This window comes from Thermobia domestica, chromosome 2 (assembly GCF_964235325.1).
Source record: "Thermobia domestica chromosome 2, izTheDome1.hap1.1, whole genome shotgun sequence".
NCBI lineage: Eukaryota > Metazoa > Arthropoda > Insecta > Zygentoma > Lepismatidae > Thermobia > Thermobia domestica.
Genome location: NC_137455.1, coordinates 287,234,900 through 287,256,281, shown reverse-complemented (window position 1 = coordinate 287,256,281; position 21,382 = coordinate 287,234,900). Strand labels below are relative to the sequence as shown.

The 21,382-nt window shown below is 34.6% G+C and overlaps 1 protein-coding gene across 1 annotated transcript in view; it reads right to left on the bottom strand.

Moving 5' to 3' along the window:
• Window positions 1-3,574: 3,574 nt before the first annotated feature.
• Window positions 3,575-21,382, bottom strand: part of LOC145678546 (pfs47 receptor-like) — a 58,087-nt gene continuing 40,279 nt past the window's right edge. Inside the window, exons 2-4 of the mRNA XM_081748826.1 lie at window positions 15,557-15,753; window positions 5,080-5,223; window positions 3,575-3,761 (exon numbers count right to left, since the gene is read on the bottom strand). Coding sequence (XP_081604952.1) covers window positions 3,669-3,761; window positions 5,080-5,223; window positions 15,557-15,753 — 434 coding nt within the window. The 3' untranslated portion in view covers window positions 3,575-3,668. The remainder of the gene's footprint in view (window positions 3,762-5,079; window positions 5,224-15,556; window positions 15,754-21,382) is intronic.

Genomic DNA, 21,382 nt, shown 5'->3' with positions numbered 1-21,382 from the left:
ACAACACTACAGTATAACACATCACACTGCTCAGCTATACCCACCGACATCCACTGGGCCACTGCGGCCCCTAGTTTTGTAACAGTTTGTAGTAATATCATTATCTTCACCCTCGCAATCAGCTATCGAGTCACGGTGATTAAATTATACATAATATTATTTCATTTATTTATTAAAATATTTACGATACAGCCAAAAGGTCAATATTTTTGTAAAATGTTTATTATTTTCATGAAGCAAAGGGTGAATATTCTTCTTGGGTTTAGAACTATCGCTACTGCAATTTTATTTGATAACTAATAGTTTATGTTTACTATTTCTGTCCGTTTTCTACAAATTGCTTGCAAAGACTATTCGGAGTAAACGTTTTATTTTAGTAATGTTTCATTAAAGTTTAGTCATATGTTAATTACATTTCAAATATTTATGTTTCCCCTTCCGGTTAGGATAATCATTAGAAATGAATATTCCTCCTTTTATAAAATTCTTGATAATTGTAATACTTTATTTAAAGGACATAATTCTGGATTATTTGGAAATATTCAGATAAACTAGAATGAAGACGATAATACTAAGCAACATTATTAGAACAAAACATTGTTGTTTAAAAAATTGACAGAATCAAACTTTTCTAAAAAAATATAGAAAAAGGGAGCGTAAGGTATGGGATTCGAACTGATGATCGTGGATAAAAACAAGAAACTTGGGGATCGTGCGTTAACCATCCAATCAACGAAGGTATGTTAAAGTTCATTCTCTTAGTAAACGCATATTAGAAACTCACTACTACAAACTGCCTGATCGCTTCGCATATTTTGTGACTTATTTCCTTTTCTTTGTTTGTTTATGTATAAAATGTTTAATATCCATTATTATTAGAGGTGTGCAATATGTATACAGTAGTAACTAACATTATGAAAGACTTACATTGTATTTCTAATAAAGCATAAAATTCCTTCTCTGTAAATTTCGCCGCGCGCTTGCTACGCTTACAAAAAAGGAACTTAGAATTTCGCAATGAGTTACGGAGATTTCTTTTATTAATTATAACTTCTTTATTTCTTAATTTTTTACAGATTTTTTTTGAAAATATGTGGTTTCCTTTTTCTGCATATTTCTAAGAAGACATTTAACATTTTCTACCATAAGAAAGAGAGTTATTTCTATTTATTAATTTTGAAAGACATGCGACAGAAATTCCGGACAGAAGTGTAGTTGTTTCTTCTTTTATTTATACTTCATTCCTAGACACATACAAAACAACTTTCCTCTATTTTATTGTTTCTTTAAACAAATCATGTAATGACCCATATCTTTGGTTCGGTCTTACTTGTTAGCTCTAAACTTCATGCGTCTCGATTCGTTTTTCTTTCTTGCCTTTTCTACTTGTGCTCAGGAATTAAAAATGGTTCTGCGTGCACGGTAATCGATCCGTGGACTACAAGACCTCCAGACCACCTTGCTATCGAATACTCTACGAGGGAGGATGGCCAGAGCAGAGAAACTGATTTATTTGTTCAAGAGACATACGCACATTACTCTGGCTTCGTTACCTCGATCTGTGTGCGAATTTACACAACTAACTCGGTCTTCAAATTTTACACGTGATTTCGCCAACAAGTTATTATTAGCTTTAACGCTACATGCAATGTTTATAAAGCATTAAAGGAATAACACATATTACAATTAGGGATCGAACTTATATACTTTAGTCACAAGAACGATTCTATTCAAGGTGTCACCTCACCTTCCTATCTACAAAAAGACCCGGGTTCGATTCCCGGCAGGAGCTCATGTGGTTTGGATTCCACGTTAATCAGTAGCTGACTCATATAGCCTTGCTGGTGAAAGTGATGTTAAACTTAAAATCAACTCAACCTATATAGAAGAAGGGAAAAAATTCATCACTGCTACCAGCTAACGAGTATTTATATCCATTTCCTGTTCTCATAAAATAATAATTCGATCTATCAATCCATAAATGTAATAATATCACGTTCATGTGTAAACCTAAAAAGAACTGAACTCTTTGAGTTTTACGTCCCATGGTTATGCCGGTTAGGCTAAAGGAGACGGTGATGATGAATAATGAATGAAATGGTGGAATGAAGAAAGTGGGAGGAAACGGGAGAACCCCGAGAAAACCCACGCACACGGTGTTTGACCACCACAAAGTTCACTTGGCGGGGGCTGGGATCGAACCCGGGACCTTAAGCACCAGAGGTGAACGCTCTACCACTGAGCCACCGCGGCCCCTAAACCTAAAAAGAATCCGACGTAAAGTATCTCTTCTGTTTCTATCAATAGCTTCTACTATGTGTCTTTCTTTCCTTCTTTTGTCATTCTAATAATAATAATAATAATAATAATAATAATAATAATAATAATAATAATAATAATAGTAATAGTAATAGTAAATGGACATTGCTTTCCTCTGAAACTTGCGACTTTAAGGTCTACAGTGTAGAGCTCTGCCGACGACAACACACTGAACATTGTTTATAAAAAGACCGAAAAACATTATTCACTAACTTATTTTCTACAGTTTGAACTGCAAGAAATGATCATATTTCTTCGGAATAATGTGAATACAAAAGTGAAATAATGTATTACTACACAATTTCCTTTTCTCGGATGACTGGATAATTTAAAAGTTCTATTGTAAAGAAAATAAAAAGTATGTCTGCTTGGGAAATCGATCCGAGGACCCCGTGAACTTTAGGCCATGGTTTTACAGATTAGACCAAGACCTACTTCCAAGGAAAGCGCTACATGGAGTGATTTGTCGAAGGAGTCCAGGCACTTTACACCGCATTGTATTTTTGCCTTGTTTAGTTTTTATTACTTCCACTCTTTGTGCTTTTCTTACAATGCACGAAAAAGCAAATACATTTTTCGCCACGATGGCCAGAAATACTGTTTTAACTGACCAGCAAATAGGAAGCTATTTGCGAAGTGATATGGGGTAATGTGTAGTATTTTATTTTCATAGCAGCAAGGTGCAAGATACTATCCCGCGGAAAACATGCATACACTTATTTGACAGACAATACACAACATTCTGTTTACCCCAGGTTCTTGGATCTCTGAAAATCCGAGTTTTATACTTCCAACACGATAATGGCTCCTCGCACACTGCAAAGTAAATAGGCAAATATCTCGTAGCTAATTATGTGAAAATATTTCAGTATCCCCCTATTCCGCTGATTTAGCTATGCGTGACTTCAAGCTCTTCTTTAACCTTAAAAGAAATTACGGGAACGCCGTTTTCATCCATAAAATGAGGTTGAAGCATGAATTATAGATTTTCTCAACAGCATTTCAAGACAAAAGTGGCACCACGCTTTTGACTTATGGCAGGAGACATTAAATGAGTGTATTGCTGCTGGGAAGAATTACTGTGAACAATGTAACAAAAGTTTGTTCAAGAGACGTATAGTTATCCCGTATTGCAAAACTTTTGGAATAATTCTCGTATTAGTTTATAAATAGTAGTTAATTTCATTCAGAAGATGTCATGTGTATCGCAGACGCTCTCACCACCGCTCTCGGGGTAAAATTCCTTCAGAAACAATTTAGTGGTATAAAAACATTTATTGTATAAAAAATATATATACATTATTACAGAATAACAAAACAAAAACAATAAGCATTGTGAGATAAGGAAGTTAGAAGTCCTTGAGAACCATGATCTCGTATTCCTTGTACGCGTATTCCTTGCCCCAGAATGGAATGTAACAAACTTTCTTACTTGGTTCTACCTGTAAAAGAGGAAAACAATAATTTAAAGTAAGTTACTGGTTATTAAGCATTTATTACATGAAAAGAACTGTCCGCCTCAAATGTTTTGGCATCCATATGTTTGGAGTTTCAAGTTCTTTTTGAGGTACCAAATAAATAATGATACGACATTACCGTTTTGTGATTACTCTCAGTACTCTATCAGGATTGTATGTTTAAAATAAAAAGGAATCCTTTTGTCAAATTATAAAATAAAATTCAAACTTTATTTCACTTATAAAGCTGATTTTAATTTCATGAGCGTTATGGTTTAGTCTGTTTCACATCTTTATATATGGGACCGCGGTGGCTCAGTGGTAGAGCGTTCACCTCTGGTGCTTGGGGTCCCTGGTTCGATCCCAGCTACCGCCAGGTGAATTTTGTGGTGGACAAACACCGTGTGCGATTTTCTCGGGGTTCTCCCGTTTCCTCCCACCTTCTTCATTCCATCATTTCATACATTACTCATCAGCACCGTCTCCTTTAGCCTAACCGGCATAACCGTGGGACGTAAAACTCAAAGATTTCATTTCATTTCATTTTCATCTTTATATATATATTAGACTGGTTGAAGATCATGGTGACTCAGTAGTAGAGAGCATACTTACAGGTGCTAAGGGTCTCCGCTATGATCCGAATTAATTAAAGTAATTTAACGTGGACAGTTTTGCTTGGTAGACTTCTTTGGGTTTTCACTTTTGCTACCAGTCTCTCACAATAGCTAAATTCGATTCTATTAATCATTCTAATCAAAGGCGTAATGTTCAATGCCTGACTATAAGGACGAAATATAACAATGTTGCCCTTATCAATACTCACTAATAAGTTTTTATTTTTAAATTTGTATTAATATTATTTAGCAATTCGTTTCATATGTTTAATAGTAGCGATCAAAAGAGTATGAGTGGGTAAATTTTCAGGACAATACATATAAGGGGTGATAAACGTTAAGATTCCTTTAACATTATTTTGAACAGAGTGCGATTTACATTATTCAAAAGTAGTGGATCGTGGAAGTCAAAGGAGAAATATTGACTGCGAATTTAGGCACGGAATCGAAATACAGGTCAATTAGTTTACTTTTCATATAGTTTTACAGTTCATTTCTTTATTTAGTTAATTGCTTTTAGTAACTTAAAACAACATAACGCATCTAGTTGTACTTCGATTCTTCAAGTTAAAATAACTAATTTCTTCGCACTACTCCATGCAATTTAATTTTCCTTACATTTTCATATAGATATAAATAATTTAGTTGCAGATATTTATCGGAATATATTTGCTGAGTTACAATCTTACCTTTCCCAACGTGAGTGATCCATAATGCAGCACTCGACCAGCGTACAAGATTTCTCCATTCAAACTCCTACCCACTTCCATTGCACCTCGGGGAACTTCACCGTTTGAACATGCTTGCCACAAAATTGTAGCGTGGCATAATACCTGTCAATAGCGATAAAAACTAGAAAATTACAAAAAAAGTAGCAATATTATGGATATTAATATGGCAACATTTTTTCTCAGCAGTAATTTCGACATTTATACTACATTTTACGGCTCGTTAATCACTGAATCTCAGAATTATTTTCAAATGTGAAAGTTTAAAGAACGTTCTTTAAACTTTTTCATTGTTTCTAAAGAATAGTGCATATCAATTTGATCTTCGAAATGATTAAACAGTTTTTTTTTCTAAACCATTCATGTTTAGAAGAGTGGAATTTGTCTCGAAATACTCGTTTTAATACTTCTGCTTGAGAGATATTTACATGTTAGTAGAACTGGAATTATTTATTTTACAACAACATAGTACACTTGAATTTTCTTATTGTGAAAATATAAATTTTGCATTTATTAATTTCTTTCTTTATGCTGAATTTCATGAAATTATATCTGAAAGAACCATCAATTTATTTTTTTTTTTATCTTGAAACAAAACAAGTGAAGGTGGCAAGGCGGATAAGTGCTTTACCACTCTTGATATAGGACTATACTTGCCGCGACCTTATCCTGATAGCCGAGATACGCAGCTTCAATTCAGGCGACTCCGCGCACATTACATAGTTCCTCCCGTTACACAAGTAAAACATTACTTAGGAGATCAATTCAAAGAGCTAATTCAGTTCAAGTATATAAAAATGTTAATACAGAAACAATATTTAAAATAAATGATTAGTAAAGGGTTATAAAAATGACGTCACGACTCAGAATCGGAAAGAGAGAAGGAAAGAAAGGAGTGAAAAGCCGGCAGCTAAGATGCGAGTCTCTTGCAAGTGTTGCAAGATTATAAACTTGAAAAATCTTATAACAAAAGCAGAGGACCAGTAAAATTACTTAATTGGTCAATGTTAGAAACCGTCCACAATGGATAGGAAATGGCTTAATAATTTTATATGATAGAGTAACTACCCCGTAAGAAACTTCATTGCCTGCTGATAAATGAAACAAAAGAAATAACGGAACTCACATGTAGTGATGAAAATTTTCCGGAAAATTTTGAAACGGAAAATTTTCCGGAAAATTTTCTGGAAAATTTTCCCGGAAAATTTTCCGATTCATAAAAACATACTCCACTTATTCCTACATCGTTGTTTAGTCGAGATGTGAGATGGAAAATTTTCTTCTATATTTTTCCGGAAAATTTTCCGTTCTAAACAAATATCAGTGATTAAGTAACAATTCGTCAGTATTCATAAAATTGATTGAATTCATATATAGAAACGTTAAAAAGTGAAAGATCGTTGAAAGAATTTGAAAATTTTCATGGCTTAGAGAATTTTCAGTACGATGTAAGAACTAGTGGAACAATTTTCCATGAATCGAAAAATTGTTTGTCCTGTACAATGAAAATTTTCCGGAAAATTTTCCGATTGATAAAAACATACTCCACTTATTCCTACATCGTTGTCTAGTTAAGATGTGAGGTGGAAATTTTTCTTCTATATTTTTCCGGAAATTTTTCCGTTCTTAACAAATATCAGTGATTAAGTAACAATTCGTCAGTATTCACAAAATTGATTGAATTCATATATAGAAATGTTAAAAAGTGAAAGATCGTTTAAAGAATCTGAAAATTTTCATGGCTTAGACAATTTTTAGTACGATGTAGGAACTAGTGGAACAATTTTTCATTAATCGAAAAGTTGTCTGTCCTGTACAGTGATGAAAATTTCCCGATTCATAAAAATATATTCCACTTATTCCTACATCGTTGTTTAGTTGAGATGTGAATTTTCTTCTATATTTTTCCGGAAATTTTTCCGTTCTTAACAAATATCAATGATCAAGTAACAATTCGTCAGTATTCAGAAAATTGATTGAATTCATATATAGAAATGTTAAAAAGTGAAAGATCGTTTAAAGAATCTTTCATGGCTTAGAGAATTTTCAGTATTATGTAGGAACAAGTGGAACAATTTTTCATGAATCGAAAAATTGTGTCCTATACAGTGATGAAAATTTTCCGGGAAATTTTGAAACGGAAAATTTTCCGATTCGTAAAAATATACTCCACTTATTCCTTCATCGTTGTTTAACCGTGATGTGAGGTGAAAAATTTTCTTCTATATATAGAGAGAAACACTGTGTAAAATTTTATTTCCCAACTTGAAATACAAAATTTTCTGGTTCCCGAAAGCTAATTGGAAAATTATAATTTGTTGCTGACTAACTTTCCTCTACTGAAATTCAATTTTGTAGCTCTATGTGCAGTTAAATATAGTGGAAAATTTTCCACCTAACATCACTATACATAATATCCAAAATTGTCAGGCCTATGAAAAGTGTTTTCCACTTGTTTCTACATCGTGATGAAAATTTTCCGATCTATGAAAATTCCGATCTATGAAAACTTTCCGACTCCTAAAAAATTCTTCAGTTTTTCCATATAAGGCAGAAAATATTTCGATTCATGAAAAATCGTTTAACTTGTTCCTACATAGTACTGAAAATTGTCTGAGCCATGAAAATTTTCAGATTCTTTAAACGATCTTCCAGTTTCTAACATTTCTATACATGAATTCAATCAATTTCATGATTGCTGAGGAATTGTTACTTGATTACTGATATTTTTTTAGAACGGAAAATTTTCCGGAAAAATATAGCGGAAAATTTTCCGGAAAATTTTCCCAAATGGAAAATTTTCCGCGGAAAATTTTCCGCCTCACATCACTACTCACATGTAACTTCTGCAATTTTTGTGCAGAGAGTAACACTGCTCTGCCAAATATCATCTTCGCGCGTGCGTTAGAGTGGGTACGTGGGTGTACTGAAACTAAAACCATGAAGAGTGTTAAGCGCGAAGTTGAAAATATGAATGAATCCGAATTATCATCTTCTCAGTATTATTGCAAACACGAGGAAGGGAAACCTCTTTAAAGTCAAGCAAAGTAAGTTGTCAACAATTTGTACGCTCGACTAAGAGAAAAATATGCAGACAAAACTATTGAAGAAATTGTTAATATGATTGTTGCCGGTTCGCTGTGGTTTACTCAGTGCCAATGTAGAGTTGCTGTGCTTTTAGAAAATAAAATCGTATTTTTAATTTATTGTGTGGGAGGGTGGCTGTTCGTATGTTTCTGTTTATGATTGACCTTTTCCAGGTAGATATATGAGAATAACTTCATTTCTTATCCTTTCTTACCTTAATCAATTGAAATGAATAAGCAAAATAGTTTTCATGCTCTTGGGTTTTAATTGTGAGGATTGCAAATACATGACGTACGAATTTCCAATACATTTATTACTATTGCCGTGTCTTCATGAATTATTAAAACAAATAGACCAAGAAACATATTTTTCGTAAGCGGCAGGAAAAGGACGAGAAATCATCGCTCCGCGAATATCAGCTGAAACTCAGAACAGCGCCAGTTGAAACCTTGGCGATTGAGAGCCAAACCAAAACACACGCACACACATACAAAGGCTTCCCTGTGAAAAGGTTCAGCAAAAAATCTTAACGGCGTTAAATACTTGCGCCATCTTTATGTTTTAGTCCATTGGCTTATATATGGAAGTATTTTTTTTTTTTTTTAATGAGCTGACATTTTAATGTCTTGAATTCACGGGTGAGGTTAGATTTACATTGAAGTTACACTACCCGAGTGTGACATAATGTCACGTGGTATTATTATCATTGTGATAAAGGTGGAATAAAACGAACCCTGCGGGCCTTCTAACCCCCTTCACTCGTTAACGCTAGCTCAGCTATGTTTCGTAGCGTAAGTAAATAACTTTTTATCAATAAGGTTGTGTGTGCAAAGTGGACTAATACCACGTAGCATTACATCATGTTTGTGTGGTGTACCTTCAATATAAATTTAACCTCACCCAAAATTTACTGATTTCTTCTTCAAATCTTGTCATGTCCATTACTTCGTGAAAATTAAATTGTGTTCAATATAATTTTAATATTTGAACACACTTGCTACAAAATCGTTGTATGGCATAATCAAATTTTAATTTCAGTAATTATATAAATTAATAAATAAAATTAAGTAATTTTATTTATTAGATTGAGTCATAAACAACTTCCATTTTGTTATCAGACATTTATTTCGATTTCATTAAATAACAAAATTATATTTATTACGTATTCATCACTATTTATGTAAGAAGATCTATCTTCCTGGCAGCTCATCAATTCCATCCTTGTAAAATATTCTTGGTTTGGACTGGAAGAAATTTTTGATAGCCTGACTGATTTGCTCTTCGGAATTGAAGGTTTTTCCATTTTAAAAATTTTGTAAGGAACAGAAAAGTTGGTAGTCTGTCGGGGCAAAGTCGGAGAGTAAGGTGGGTGTGGTAAAACAGACCTAAGCTAAAGAATGTTTTCTTGAGAACCTTGAAGTGTGTGTCGCGCATTGTCGTGTAAAGGAATGACGCTTTTGCGAATGACGAGTGCAGGATGCTTTTCATGTTTGTTTGTTTATTTTTTTAATTCTTTGCAGCTGCTGAACGTATGTATCAGCACTAATCGTTAAATTTGACTTAAATAACTCATGAGGAATTATATCTAGACAATCTTACCACACACGCAATCAATTTTTTTTTCTATGGATGTTCGCTTTTGAATCTGGTAGGGGTGGTTGATCCTCATATAAGCCACTGTCGTTTGCGTACGATATTTTCATAGGTAACTCATTTTTAACCGTCTATTTTTATCCTGTCTAAAAAAGGACAGAATTTTTACATGTATTAGCAGACTTGTGTCGATTGACATGCGAAGTTCTTTATTTCGTTCACTGAGATTGTGAGGTACCTATATACTCCTAACTGTGACTTTCTCTAATTTCTCCAAGCGGTTGCCAGCAGTTGGTTGTGATGCATTCAACCTTTCTGCTGTATCTCTTGACTGACTGATGTGGGTTTTGCTCCAATATTGCCTTTAAAAAATTGTCGTCAAGATCCGAAGGACGTCTCGGTCCTCGGTTCTTTTGTTTTAAGGTCGTATCTCCCGAACAGAATTTGACAAACCAATTTCTAACTGGTTATTAGTCATTCACAGTATACACTGCATATTTTTTCAGCGGCTACCTTAGCACTTTTGCCTTGTGTAAATTCTCAAAGCATCACCTGACGAATATGCAATTTTCACTCTCCATTTTAGGAGTTAGGAACAACTGCTTAATGTAACGTGCACCACACAAAACAGTTGTCAGAAGACTAACTGAACCATTATCTATTTAGTGAAAGCAAAAACTTTTGTTTCGGTGACTTAATATAGGTAGATTATACGAACAACAGATTCTACCTAGCTGCATCGGAAGTTATTTATGACTCGACCTAATAATAAATACAATTAAGTATAGTTTATATAATGCAAGTTTATTCTATAAAAGCAAGAAACATTCAGTTAGACTTGAAAATCAGTAAAATCACATAATTAAAATTCAAGATCATTTGAAAGAAAACACACAAAAATCCCATATAAATCTAGGTGAACTATAAATCAAATGGGCAAACATCACAAAGATGGCGAAGACACTTTTAAGGACGCCAATATATATAGTACGCGACAAAACCAATTTTTTCCTCGAAGGTCAAGATCTAAGGGTTTACTTGTCCGTACCATAAATCCTTCATTGTAACTACATTCCGGCGTTGCCGCCCCAACTCAGTTAGAACTGTATAAAGCTCTCAGTATGGCTAACCCCATTACGGTTATCATAGTAGCCTGAGCCCGTGCAGACCTCTAAACACATTACCCCACAGAAATGAGTGCCATAAATCCAGGCCTTCTAAACGCTGCTGCGCCAGGAATTTAGTTATCATTATTATTGTTGCTAATAATAATATGTAATATTAGTAATAGGCTTAATAAAGATTCTGCCTGTTTATCTGCTCTGCTTGTAAGTATATTATTTCTAACTTTAAGACATAGTTATACAGGTCAATATATAATCGATCAGTTTCTTTCTAATGTGATTCGTCACATGTACAAAAACTGGACAAACTACAAATTAGGATACTATAGACAGGAAATTAATAATGATAGCTTTATTACTCAGATATTAACCTGCATACATTAATACATATGAGGATTTACGTACTTAATAGAATCCTTTTTAATCATTTCTTTTTTTAAGAAAAAAGTTCTAAAATTTTCATTATAGACAGATGGCCTGTCGAATAATAATAATAATAATAATAATAATAATAATAATAATAATAATAATAATAATAATAATAATAATGTTGTTTTCCCACGACATTGAACAAAGTTACCGTGTCTTGCAAAATATTTTTGATGGAGACAAAGATCATGTTGTCATCGAGATAGATCAATCATCCTCAGAAACTGAGGAAAACGAAAACGAGGACATGTTTTGAACTCTTGAAGTGTTAAGTTCCAATTGTTTATTTTATCTATTTATGTGAGAATTTTCAAAATAATGTTCAATCAGGTCTGATATAGTGCTTTATGTGAGATTGATTTTAAGTTGCATGAAGGGCATAAACAAATATTATTTTTATTATTATTATTATTATTAACATTTATAAAAGACTAACATTAGTGCATCACGCTAACTCCTAATAGCAAATCCTGTTGATGCTCATTGCAATAATATAATGCAATAATTTAGATTTGAGCATTTATATTTATGTATCCGCAAGTTCGTTGGTCGGCTAACTAAAAAAAAAAAAAAAAAAAAAAAAAAAAAAAAAAAAAGTGAATGCAAACAATTAGAGCTCTTAAGTATTGACTTTAACCTATAATTAGTGCTTAAACTTTCGGGTAAACTGTACCCGCCCGATACCCATTGTGTTCGGTTTACTCGATCCTTGGACCTGATAAACCCGTTTGACCCGTGTTTGGCCTGTTTGGACCGTTTGACCCGATAGACTCGTTATGAGTTCGTACATGATAATTAGAACAATTTGTGTTATGATAATAAAGTGAAACAACACATCATTTACAATAATGACAGACTAAGCCTGTTTTCATAAAAACGGGATTATCAGGTCATCCCTATTCATACGGTTCAATCGGGCAAACCCGATTCATACACGAGTAAAAATACAATATCGGTCCAATGTGCGGTCCAGGATCTATTCTATTTTCCGAGCATTACCGAAAATGCACAGTAGCCCGAAACGGCTCGGACGTAAAAACTATATTATTATTATTATTATTATTATTATTATTATTATTATTATTATTATTATTATTATTATTATTATTATTATTATTATTATTATTATTATATTAATACGAGAGAAAATTACTTGTTGAATGACCTGTACGTATTTTATCCCTATTTTAAATGGTTAGTCTGGTTTTATGTATCTGTTTATTGGTTTGCAACACTCAGAAAGAATAGTTCGAGACTTCATTGTTTACCCTGGCGACAGGGAGAGCGGCTAAGCTTTTGTAATACCGGCAACATGCAACTGGTTGACAAACCGCACGTGGTCGCTAACAACCATTTCAGTTTTACTGCTGATAAGAAAACTTGGTTTAGCTTTGAAAACCACTATATTTAAATGGTACCGTATGCCGAATCTTTGTTGGGCATAATTGACAGGATTAGGGATGTTAAGTAGGATTAAGTATCGTCTAATCCTCTGGCTGCAGGCTGCCCTGTGCCGCATCAAAGATTACTCAAAAAGTTGAAAAATCATATCATAGAGCTGTAGATTTCTTCTTTTTTTTTTTTTTAATGAAACGTTAATTTTTTTTTAAATGAGTAAATGGAAACTCTGAGAGGATAAAAAATCAAAATGTTTAAACGAACATGATTAAAAAAAAAATCAAATATTTGACACAAGAAAAGGTCTACCCTACTTGTATCATGTACAGCTTTATGATGTTTGCGTCCGCAATAAAGTAGTATAACTTGAACTTTACATGTAGGTTTCAGAGACGCTATATTATCTAAGTGCGTTAATTATAAGTACTAGACTGAAAATACACAGGCCCCTACAGCAGGCACGTAGCCAGAATTTCGTTAAGGGGGGGGGTTCCGTGACATGAAATACTGTGGTCATCACACCAGTGTCTCGATTATTCTAAACTATTTTACTGGCAACATATATTGGTTCGTTTAGCCAGCATTTTGTAATGGTGGAGAGGGGGGGGGGTCGTTACATGAAATACTGTGGTTATTACACCAGGAGCTCGATTAATCTATTTACTTTCAACATATATTGGTTTGTTAGGACGATAAAATGAGGATAGGTTAGTAAGTATTTTAATAACAAGCTATGAAGAAATCTCGAGCAAAAGAATTAAAAAAAAAGTATTGAAAAAGATTTTACAATATTTACGTTCCTTGCTTTGTTCATTCAAATATAACAATTTTCATTTCATTATGACCTCAACTATAATAAAAAGTACATATCCACTATTATTATATGTACATATTCAATAAAATCTAGTAAAATATTTTAAAATTGCTTTCCTTTCTCTATTGAATTAAATGTTAACAGAACTTTATTTCCACATAACTTTTTTGTTTTCATTATTCCGTCAACACAAATGACAGGTTAAAGGAACAGTAGAAACCTGTTTCTGAAATAGCATGTTTAATACTCTGAAATAACATGTTTGATACTGCAGAGAGGCAATTACGAAACACTGTGATAATAAATGTCCACACTTAACAGAACGGCACTATGCTTTCGAACATCTTAAATTTTCCCGTGACGAGTAGCAGAAATTCTGAGAATTCTGTAACTTTGCTAGAAAATTCAAATTCCCTGACTTTGCAGAATATCCCGCTCATTCACCACCATGTATTGCTAGTAATACAAATCATCTCGTAAGAAAAAATAACCAAAAGCTTGCTGTAGCTTTTTATTTTAATGCTGATTCTTCTTTTTCTCGTTTGTTTTTGCTTCATTCTTCCTTAATTTATTCCATTTCTGGTTTCGAAGTGGTGGGTCTGGACCCCCTCCCTTGCCTACGTGCCTGCCTACAGGTGATAGATGTTTAACTTTGAACCTTGTTTCAACAACTTATAGCCACCGGGGATACAATCCCACAACTTGGTTGCCGTTTCATTTTACACATCTAGTCTTCACGAGCAAATAACACACTGGAGTGTTGTTGTGAACTTACTATTCTAATAGGTATTTAAAAAATCGCACACTGTTATGCGAAACTGTGAGGTGATTAATTATCTGGCTAAACTTTAGATCCAATATTTATAGTTTTGGAGATTTAACTTCAATCAATGGCCGCACAAAGAACAAAAGCTGTCTGCTAAAATATACACGCTGCTGCTACGTTATTATTACGAAGCATTTTACAAACACTCGTAAATTATTCTCTTTCTATCCAAGGGCAACGGCCTAATTTGATTGACTGGGTCTTCGTTGGTATTATCTACAACAGTGGTTCTCAACCTAATTCCTATCACGACCCCCATTTTATGACATCCTCTTGCCAGCAACTCTCTTGTAATTTCTGGTTTGTAATAAGCTTGTATGGGATTTTTAATACACGTATTTGCGGAGATCTCACGATATCCATCTATTTCTATAATAGTAGAATCCATTTCTTGTACATATATAGTGGATACAGTAACTTCCCCAAAAGCAAACGGATTAAAACCAACTTTAGTCAGTTCATTCATATTAGAAATATCGAATCCGATCCGTCATACTGTTTCAAAATGAAGCCGTTTGAAAATTTTAAAACTTCATAACTCCTTTAATTTTGGGTCATATGATAAAAAAAAAATCTAATGTGGGATTTTTTTAAAAAAATGAACAGTTGTTAAATAAGTTATTGAGTACTTTAAATGACTTGATAAGGTGCGTCACGAAGATTGAACTGGACATTGCCGCACTAGTGAAATCATATCATGCTCAGGTATCTCATTAGTTTTCAACTTTAATTGTATTTCAATATGCAGGTTTTGTTACATTTGTATTTTTCTGGTATTGCAATATGCAGTTTTTATTAGTTTCATATCGTACCTCTTTCATTTAAATTGATTTTTAAACAACTCTGCACCTGTTGATAATGTTTAGTAGACTTATTTTTGGCTGTTCTTAACAGTATGTATAAAAGTAAAAATATGCGTATCAGAACACAATTCGAAATAATAATTAAAAATATTTTCCGGTATTTCGGGTTTCTAATTATATTTATCTTTTCCAATGATGTTCGAGACCCCCACGAAACCTTCTCGCGACCCTCAAGTTGACACGACTACAGCAGTCATTGAATTCGAACATTCTAGCAATACTTAATAGACTAATCATATGCTTTTTCTGGAAGTGGATGCAATTAAATCTTGTTCTGCTGCAATGAATTTTAATTTGACTATACCTCGTATTGATATTTGGGGAGCTCTTTCCCCCTCCAACTAACGTAGGCTACTCCATCCTTAGGTACAACTTTTGCAGGTAACAGGTCTCCACTGTGGTTGGCTCTTCCGACATAGATGTCATTACCCTCCTCATCCTTCCCTGCTTTTACAGCTCCCCATGGAAGTTCTCCATGACTAGCAGGTACCCAAAATTGATCTGAAAGTAAACACCAAATATTATATCAATAACAAAAAAACAAAAAAAATTACGACTTTGATCCAAATCACGTATACAGTACAAAGTTACAAGCTGCAATAGAAGCTATGATCCTGGGAGTAGAATTGTGGTAAAGAAACTGTTCCTTCAAACAGGAAACATTACAACAAGGTGTTCCTGGGTCATATAAAATAAAGACTGCAACGATGAACATTGGAAAAGGGTACTCTGGACAGACGAATCTAAATTCGAACTTTTCACCTTCCAATGCTAGAAATTTATGCTTCGCTGTGCCGAAGAGCGCTTTCATCCCAACCGTGTATTACCTACAGCAAGACACAAGAAGGTATCTCACTGTTTAGAGATGCTTTACAGGTTACCAAGTTGATAATTTAGTTCGAATTAATGGAATAATGAACAAGAACGTGTTTTACAACGTTTAAGTGAGGCGTGGAATTCCACCAGAAACGCGGATTTGGGGCAATAACTTTGTTCTACAATAGGATTATCATCTCAAACATTCTTCCGAACTATGCGGTAATTATCTGTAAAGGAAAGAAGATGCTTACATCAGTTACAGATGGAATAGTCGCCACAACCACGGGGTTTGTTACCAATCGAGTTGTTGTAAGATGAATTTGACAGGAAAGTTCATAAATAGATGCAATGAATACTGAAAGTCTTTAGAAGGCGCTTCAGAGCTACTGGAGTCACATAGCTTCGCTCAAGTTGAATAAATTAATCAAACAAATGCCTAGAATTTGTAAAGCTCTTACCAAGGCTAAGGATTGCAATTTCGTTGAATGCAAACATACTCAATAAATTTGTCTCAGTGGAGTTGACTGGCTTGATTTTGACTTTAGTGTCCCTTTCAATAATGAGGCTATATAAGTCGTGGACTAGGGATGGCCAGAACCGGTTCCTGGTTGAACCGGTTTTCGGGTCTGAACGGATCCGGTTCTAGAAGATTCAATTCCGGAACCGGTTCTGAAAACCGGATCTCTGAGAAACGGTTCCTCGCGGAACCGGAACTTTGTGGCCATCCCTAAAGTGAACCTACTAATCAACGTGGAATGTGGAAACATGAGCGTATGTTTTAATTTCCTTATATAAGAAACGATGTTTATTTTACAGAACAAATTCAACAAACTGGGTTTTGTATTGATACATGTCATGTCTTTTTTTTTTTTTTTTTTTAAGGTTCTGAAAACCAGGCTTTTGGCAATGACTGTACATTACAGAGGTTTATACATTTAAATCTTGCATACATTACATGTAAAAGGTATGTACTTTAATATGTAAAAACTTGATTTTTCATGGCCATAATTCAGACATATTTTTCTGAATATTAACTTACATTCTATTATATTTACAAGAAGTATGTTCATCATTGTTAAAAGACAAACAACAGTAGATGCAATCTGAAACTTAACCGTGTATTTTGTTACATTCCAGCAGAATGAAAACTATAAATTATTATTTACAACGAACGACATAGTTTTTACTGCCAATAAAGTATGTGTTTTTGATTTTCTCGAAAACTGAGCATCAGAATTTACTCTCAATCACCAAAATTGTCCGTTTCATATTAGTTGCTTTATCACAGAAAACTGACTTATCAATTCCAACGAAATTTCTAACGCGTTACAGATGTTACCTACCATTTGACAGCAACAGATTTGGCCTTCCCAAAGTACGACCATTCCTGAATTTGAAGAAAGGATCCAACTGTTTGCCTTCACTGTTGATTTGTATAGGAAAGTACCATTACTATTATTCAATGATTAATTGATATTTTGTGCAAGTTTTTACACTGGATTTTGAATTCTTGCTTCAGTGTACGTAACTGTTACAGGTAGAATTTTCATTATGCATGCAGGGTGACGCCATTCCCCTACTTCCAGAAAATATCTATTGCGTCCCTCCACTTCCTAAAAATTACGATGGGCAAAGATAGGCTCGGAGGACGGCATGACGTCATGCGTTCCCCTACTTTTTCAGATCCACTTTTATCCCTAGATGTATGTATCAGAAAAGATGTAAAAAAAAAAAAACATTGCAAGCCCTTCGTGAAATATAATGATATGAATTACGAATGTCATTGACTTTCTGGTCCAGTCTGTATATAATAGTTTAGCCGAAGTATTAATCACAAATTTTAATTTGCAAACATCGCGAAAAGAGAAAGGCTAAAAACAAAGAGAATCACTATTGTATCATAACATGAGAACCTCTGCATTAATTTTCACGAGCTAATGATTTGTATATGTGAATTTCTAGAGAGGACAAACCTCTTATTAAACGAAATATTAAACCTGGTAAATATACTTTCATGATAATATGAACAATACATGAAAATAAGGGTTAAACACCTTCATGTGTTCTCGACATTTGTAAGGTTTCGTGATAAGTGAGTTATTATTATGTAAATTTAAAGACCTATTCATAGAGAAACTATCTGAAAACTATTCATAAAGAGATTTCGAGAAAACCATTATATAATCCATTACATAACTCCAAAAACAAAGAACGCTGTTGAATGATCGCGTTTTCACTTGCAAAATTTTCTCGGGAAAGGAAACAGTCACCAAGATAATGTGCGCATGAGAACAAGAATTTTGTCAAGTAGATTTACTTGATATTTATGTTTGCCATAACAAATGGAAATTCTTAGATGACTTCGCGCTTCCCGGAAATATCTGAAAGAAACAATGATATATTTGCTGCAGCTTTACTTATAATACAAAATCATCTCAGTCTGTGAGTAACGTTAATTCTCAGTAGTTAATAATTGCTGCTCCGCTACGTTCCTGCCTAACTACCTTTATTTGTAAATGGATAGTGATATGCTGAACATGAACGTCTTTTGTTGTTTATTATTAAGGCAAGCGCCGTATTAAATGTAAATAAGGTTGTAATTACTTATATAAAACCCACAAGTACGAGGGCATTTTAATTTTAGCCTCCGTTAAGCCATCAGAGATGGAGACGCGTGGATTAACCTAATTGTTTATTGGACATGCACCATACCAAAAGACAGGCTCTGGTGTTCAAGCATTGTGTAGTAGCAAGCGTGAAAACGTATTGAGTGCAATCTAACCGTGCGCCAAGTGTGAACTACCGTGTTTACTCGTGTAATAGTCGCACCTTTTGTACCAATTTTTAATGGAAACATCCAACTGCGATTATTATGCGAGGAAAGCTGCCATACAACTTTTGCTGTTTCTGAACTTCCCATTTTTGTCAGCGCAAGAAAGAAATATCCAAAATCCTCTCCCGTAAGTCGCACTAGAATACGTAATGGCCAGACCACGCTCTCTTCCAACTACCGTAAAGATGAACGTCAATGTACTGAAACTCGCGTAGCAACAAAGGTAGTTTGTTTCACTTTAGTGCCAGAGACTGTCTACCAGCCAGGAAGTGATTTTTGAAATTACTACCTTATGTTTCAAACCCTCCAGGCAACACGATGGGATGCCAGAGCAGGTGAGGTGGTTGTAAACAGGTGCCACACTACGATGAGTCATAGTAGGAGGATGCGCACAGAATGGAGGGTAGAAATAGGTCGCCCGATCTCTGTTGACAGATGTGTCACAATGTCACGTGTCAGTAACCATGAGGAGTTCTTTCGCTCAGACTCGCGTAAGAAAAGCTATTTCGAAGAAAGTCTAGTTCACAACGACAAAAACCCCGTAAACTGCGTCTTTTATGCGGTGAAAATTTTTGGCGAATGTTTTTACTTCAAACTTAAAGTGCGACTATTATGCGAGGGCGACTATTACGAGTAAACACTGTACATTATGTAATTAGATTTCTTCACGCGGAAGACCATAATACGGCTGCAATTTAGCGTCGAATGATTAAGGGTTATGACGAGAACTTTAAGTGATTCCTGAGAGTTTAAGAGAGACTTACACACGAGAGTAGCCAAGGGCAAATATCTGTGGCAGAGTGGTTCGTGAAAAGGGTAAAATATAGGAGTTTCTGAACTGTCTTACTCTTGCAATTTCAGGGTACTCAGTAGCCGTATGGAGAAATCAAATTACATTAGCCCTATATAGTTCACACTTGGCGGACACTTGGATTGCATTCGATAAATTTTCACGCTCGATTGTTGAATGGCAGAGTCCGTCTTCTGGTATGGGGAGATGTCCGACCTCCAATAAACAAATTGCTTATTCGCGTGATTCTCGTCTGATGGCTGCAGGGAGACTGAAAAAAACCGCCCTCGTATTCATTCCATATCAAACACAGTGGCGTATTTAGGGGGGTAGCTTCCGGGCTTAAGCTCCCCCCGAAATCTTAGTATAGTAAAGTAAATGAAATATCTTGCAGAATTTTCACATTTCCAGGCAAAGCCCCCCCCCCGAAAGTTAGCAAAGCCCCTCCCGAAACAAAATCGTAAATACGCCACTGATCAAACACAATATAATTTATTAACTAAACAACATTAGCACAGTAACTACATACAATTGTTATTGTTTGCCTTTAGGACAATACATTTAATAAGCTTTACCGCCAGCCTACATAAAGCATATTGCCTTTATCAGGACGTAAGCATATTTAGATTTGAACATTTATTTTTGTGTAATCACAAGTTAGTTTGGAAAATAAAATATTTAAGTGTAAACAATTAAAATTTTAATTAATTATTTACAGCATACAGCGAGCCAAAGCTTAGGGCTAACAACTAGTCTTCATAAACATGTTGAAATAAACTAAAATAACGGTAATGAAAAGTAATCAAACCATTACAAAACTACAGGGTGATTCTTTATAGGGCTTACAGCTTCAATCAGCTATAATTCTTTATTGGAACCACATACATTCTTGGTTTACATGCCATTATACTACAAACACTTCGTTTGACTCACGTAGTGAGTAGTTCCTGAGTTGATCAGACGCGGCGCCACCAATCAGTCGTTAAAAATGGAGACTAACTGGAAAGAGCTAAGTGCGTGTTTTGGTTTGAAGAAACGAAGTCAGCAATGAGTGTACAGCGTTTCACACACAATACGGCAAGGAACTACCCAGCAGCCCAACAATATAGAAATGGTTCCACTGCACTACCTGATATACGTAAGGGAATTTCTTGATCAGCGTTTCCCAGATAAGTGGATAGGTCTTGATGGACCAATTGCCTGGCCGCCACGGTCTCCAGATTACACGCCATTTGACTTCTTTCTGTGGTGGTTTGTAAAAGATAAGGTGTACATCCCTGCCTTAATTGATAATGTTAATGAACTGAAACATCTGATCACAACAGCCATCGCGGACGTTACTCGCGAAATGCTGGTTACTGTTTGGCAGGAAATCAACTTTCGTTGGGATGTGTCCAGGATGATCACAGGTGCTCACATTGAGCTATAATGGATTTGTCGCAAAAAACTTAAAGTGTTTTGCAGTATAATGACATATAAACCAAGTCTGTATGTGGTTCCAACAGAGAATGATAACTGATTGAAGTTGTAAATCCTATAAAGAATCACCCTGTATATTATTCATGATTGTACTGTTTCTTTTTCCTGGGTGAGATATGAGACTAAAGTCCAACTTTCATTGATGCATTATCTCCTTCCTCAGTCATTTACTCCGCTGTTTTTTTTTTCTCTCTCTCTATTTTCATAAT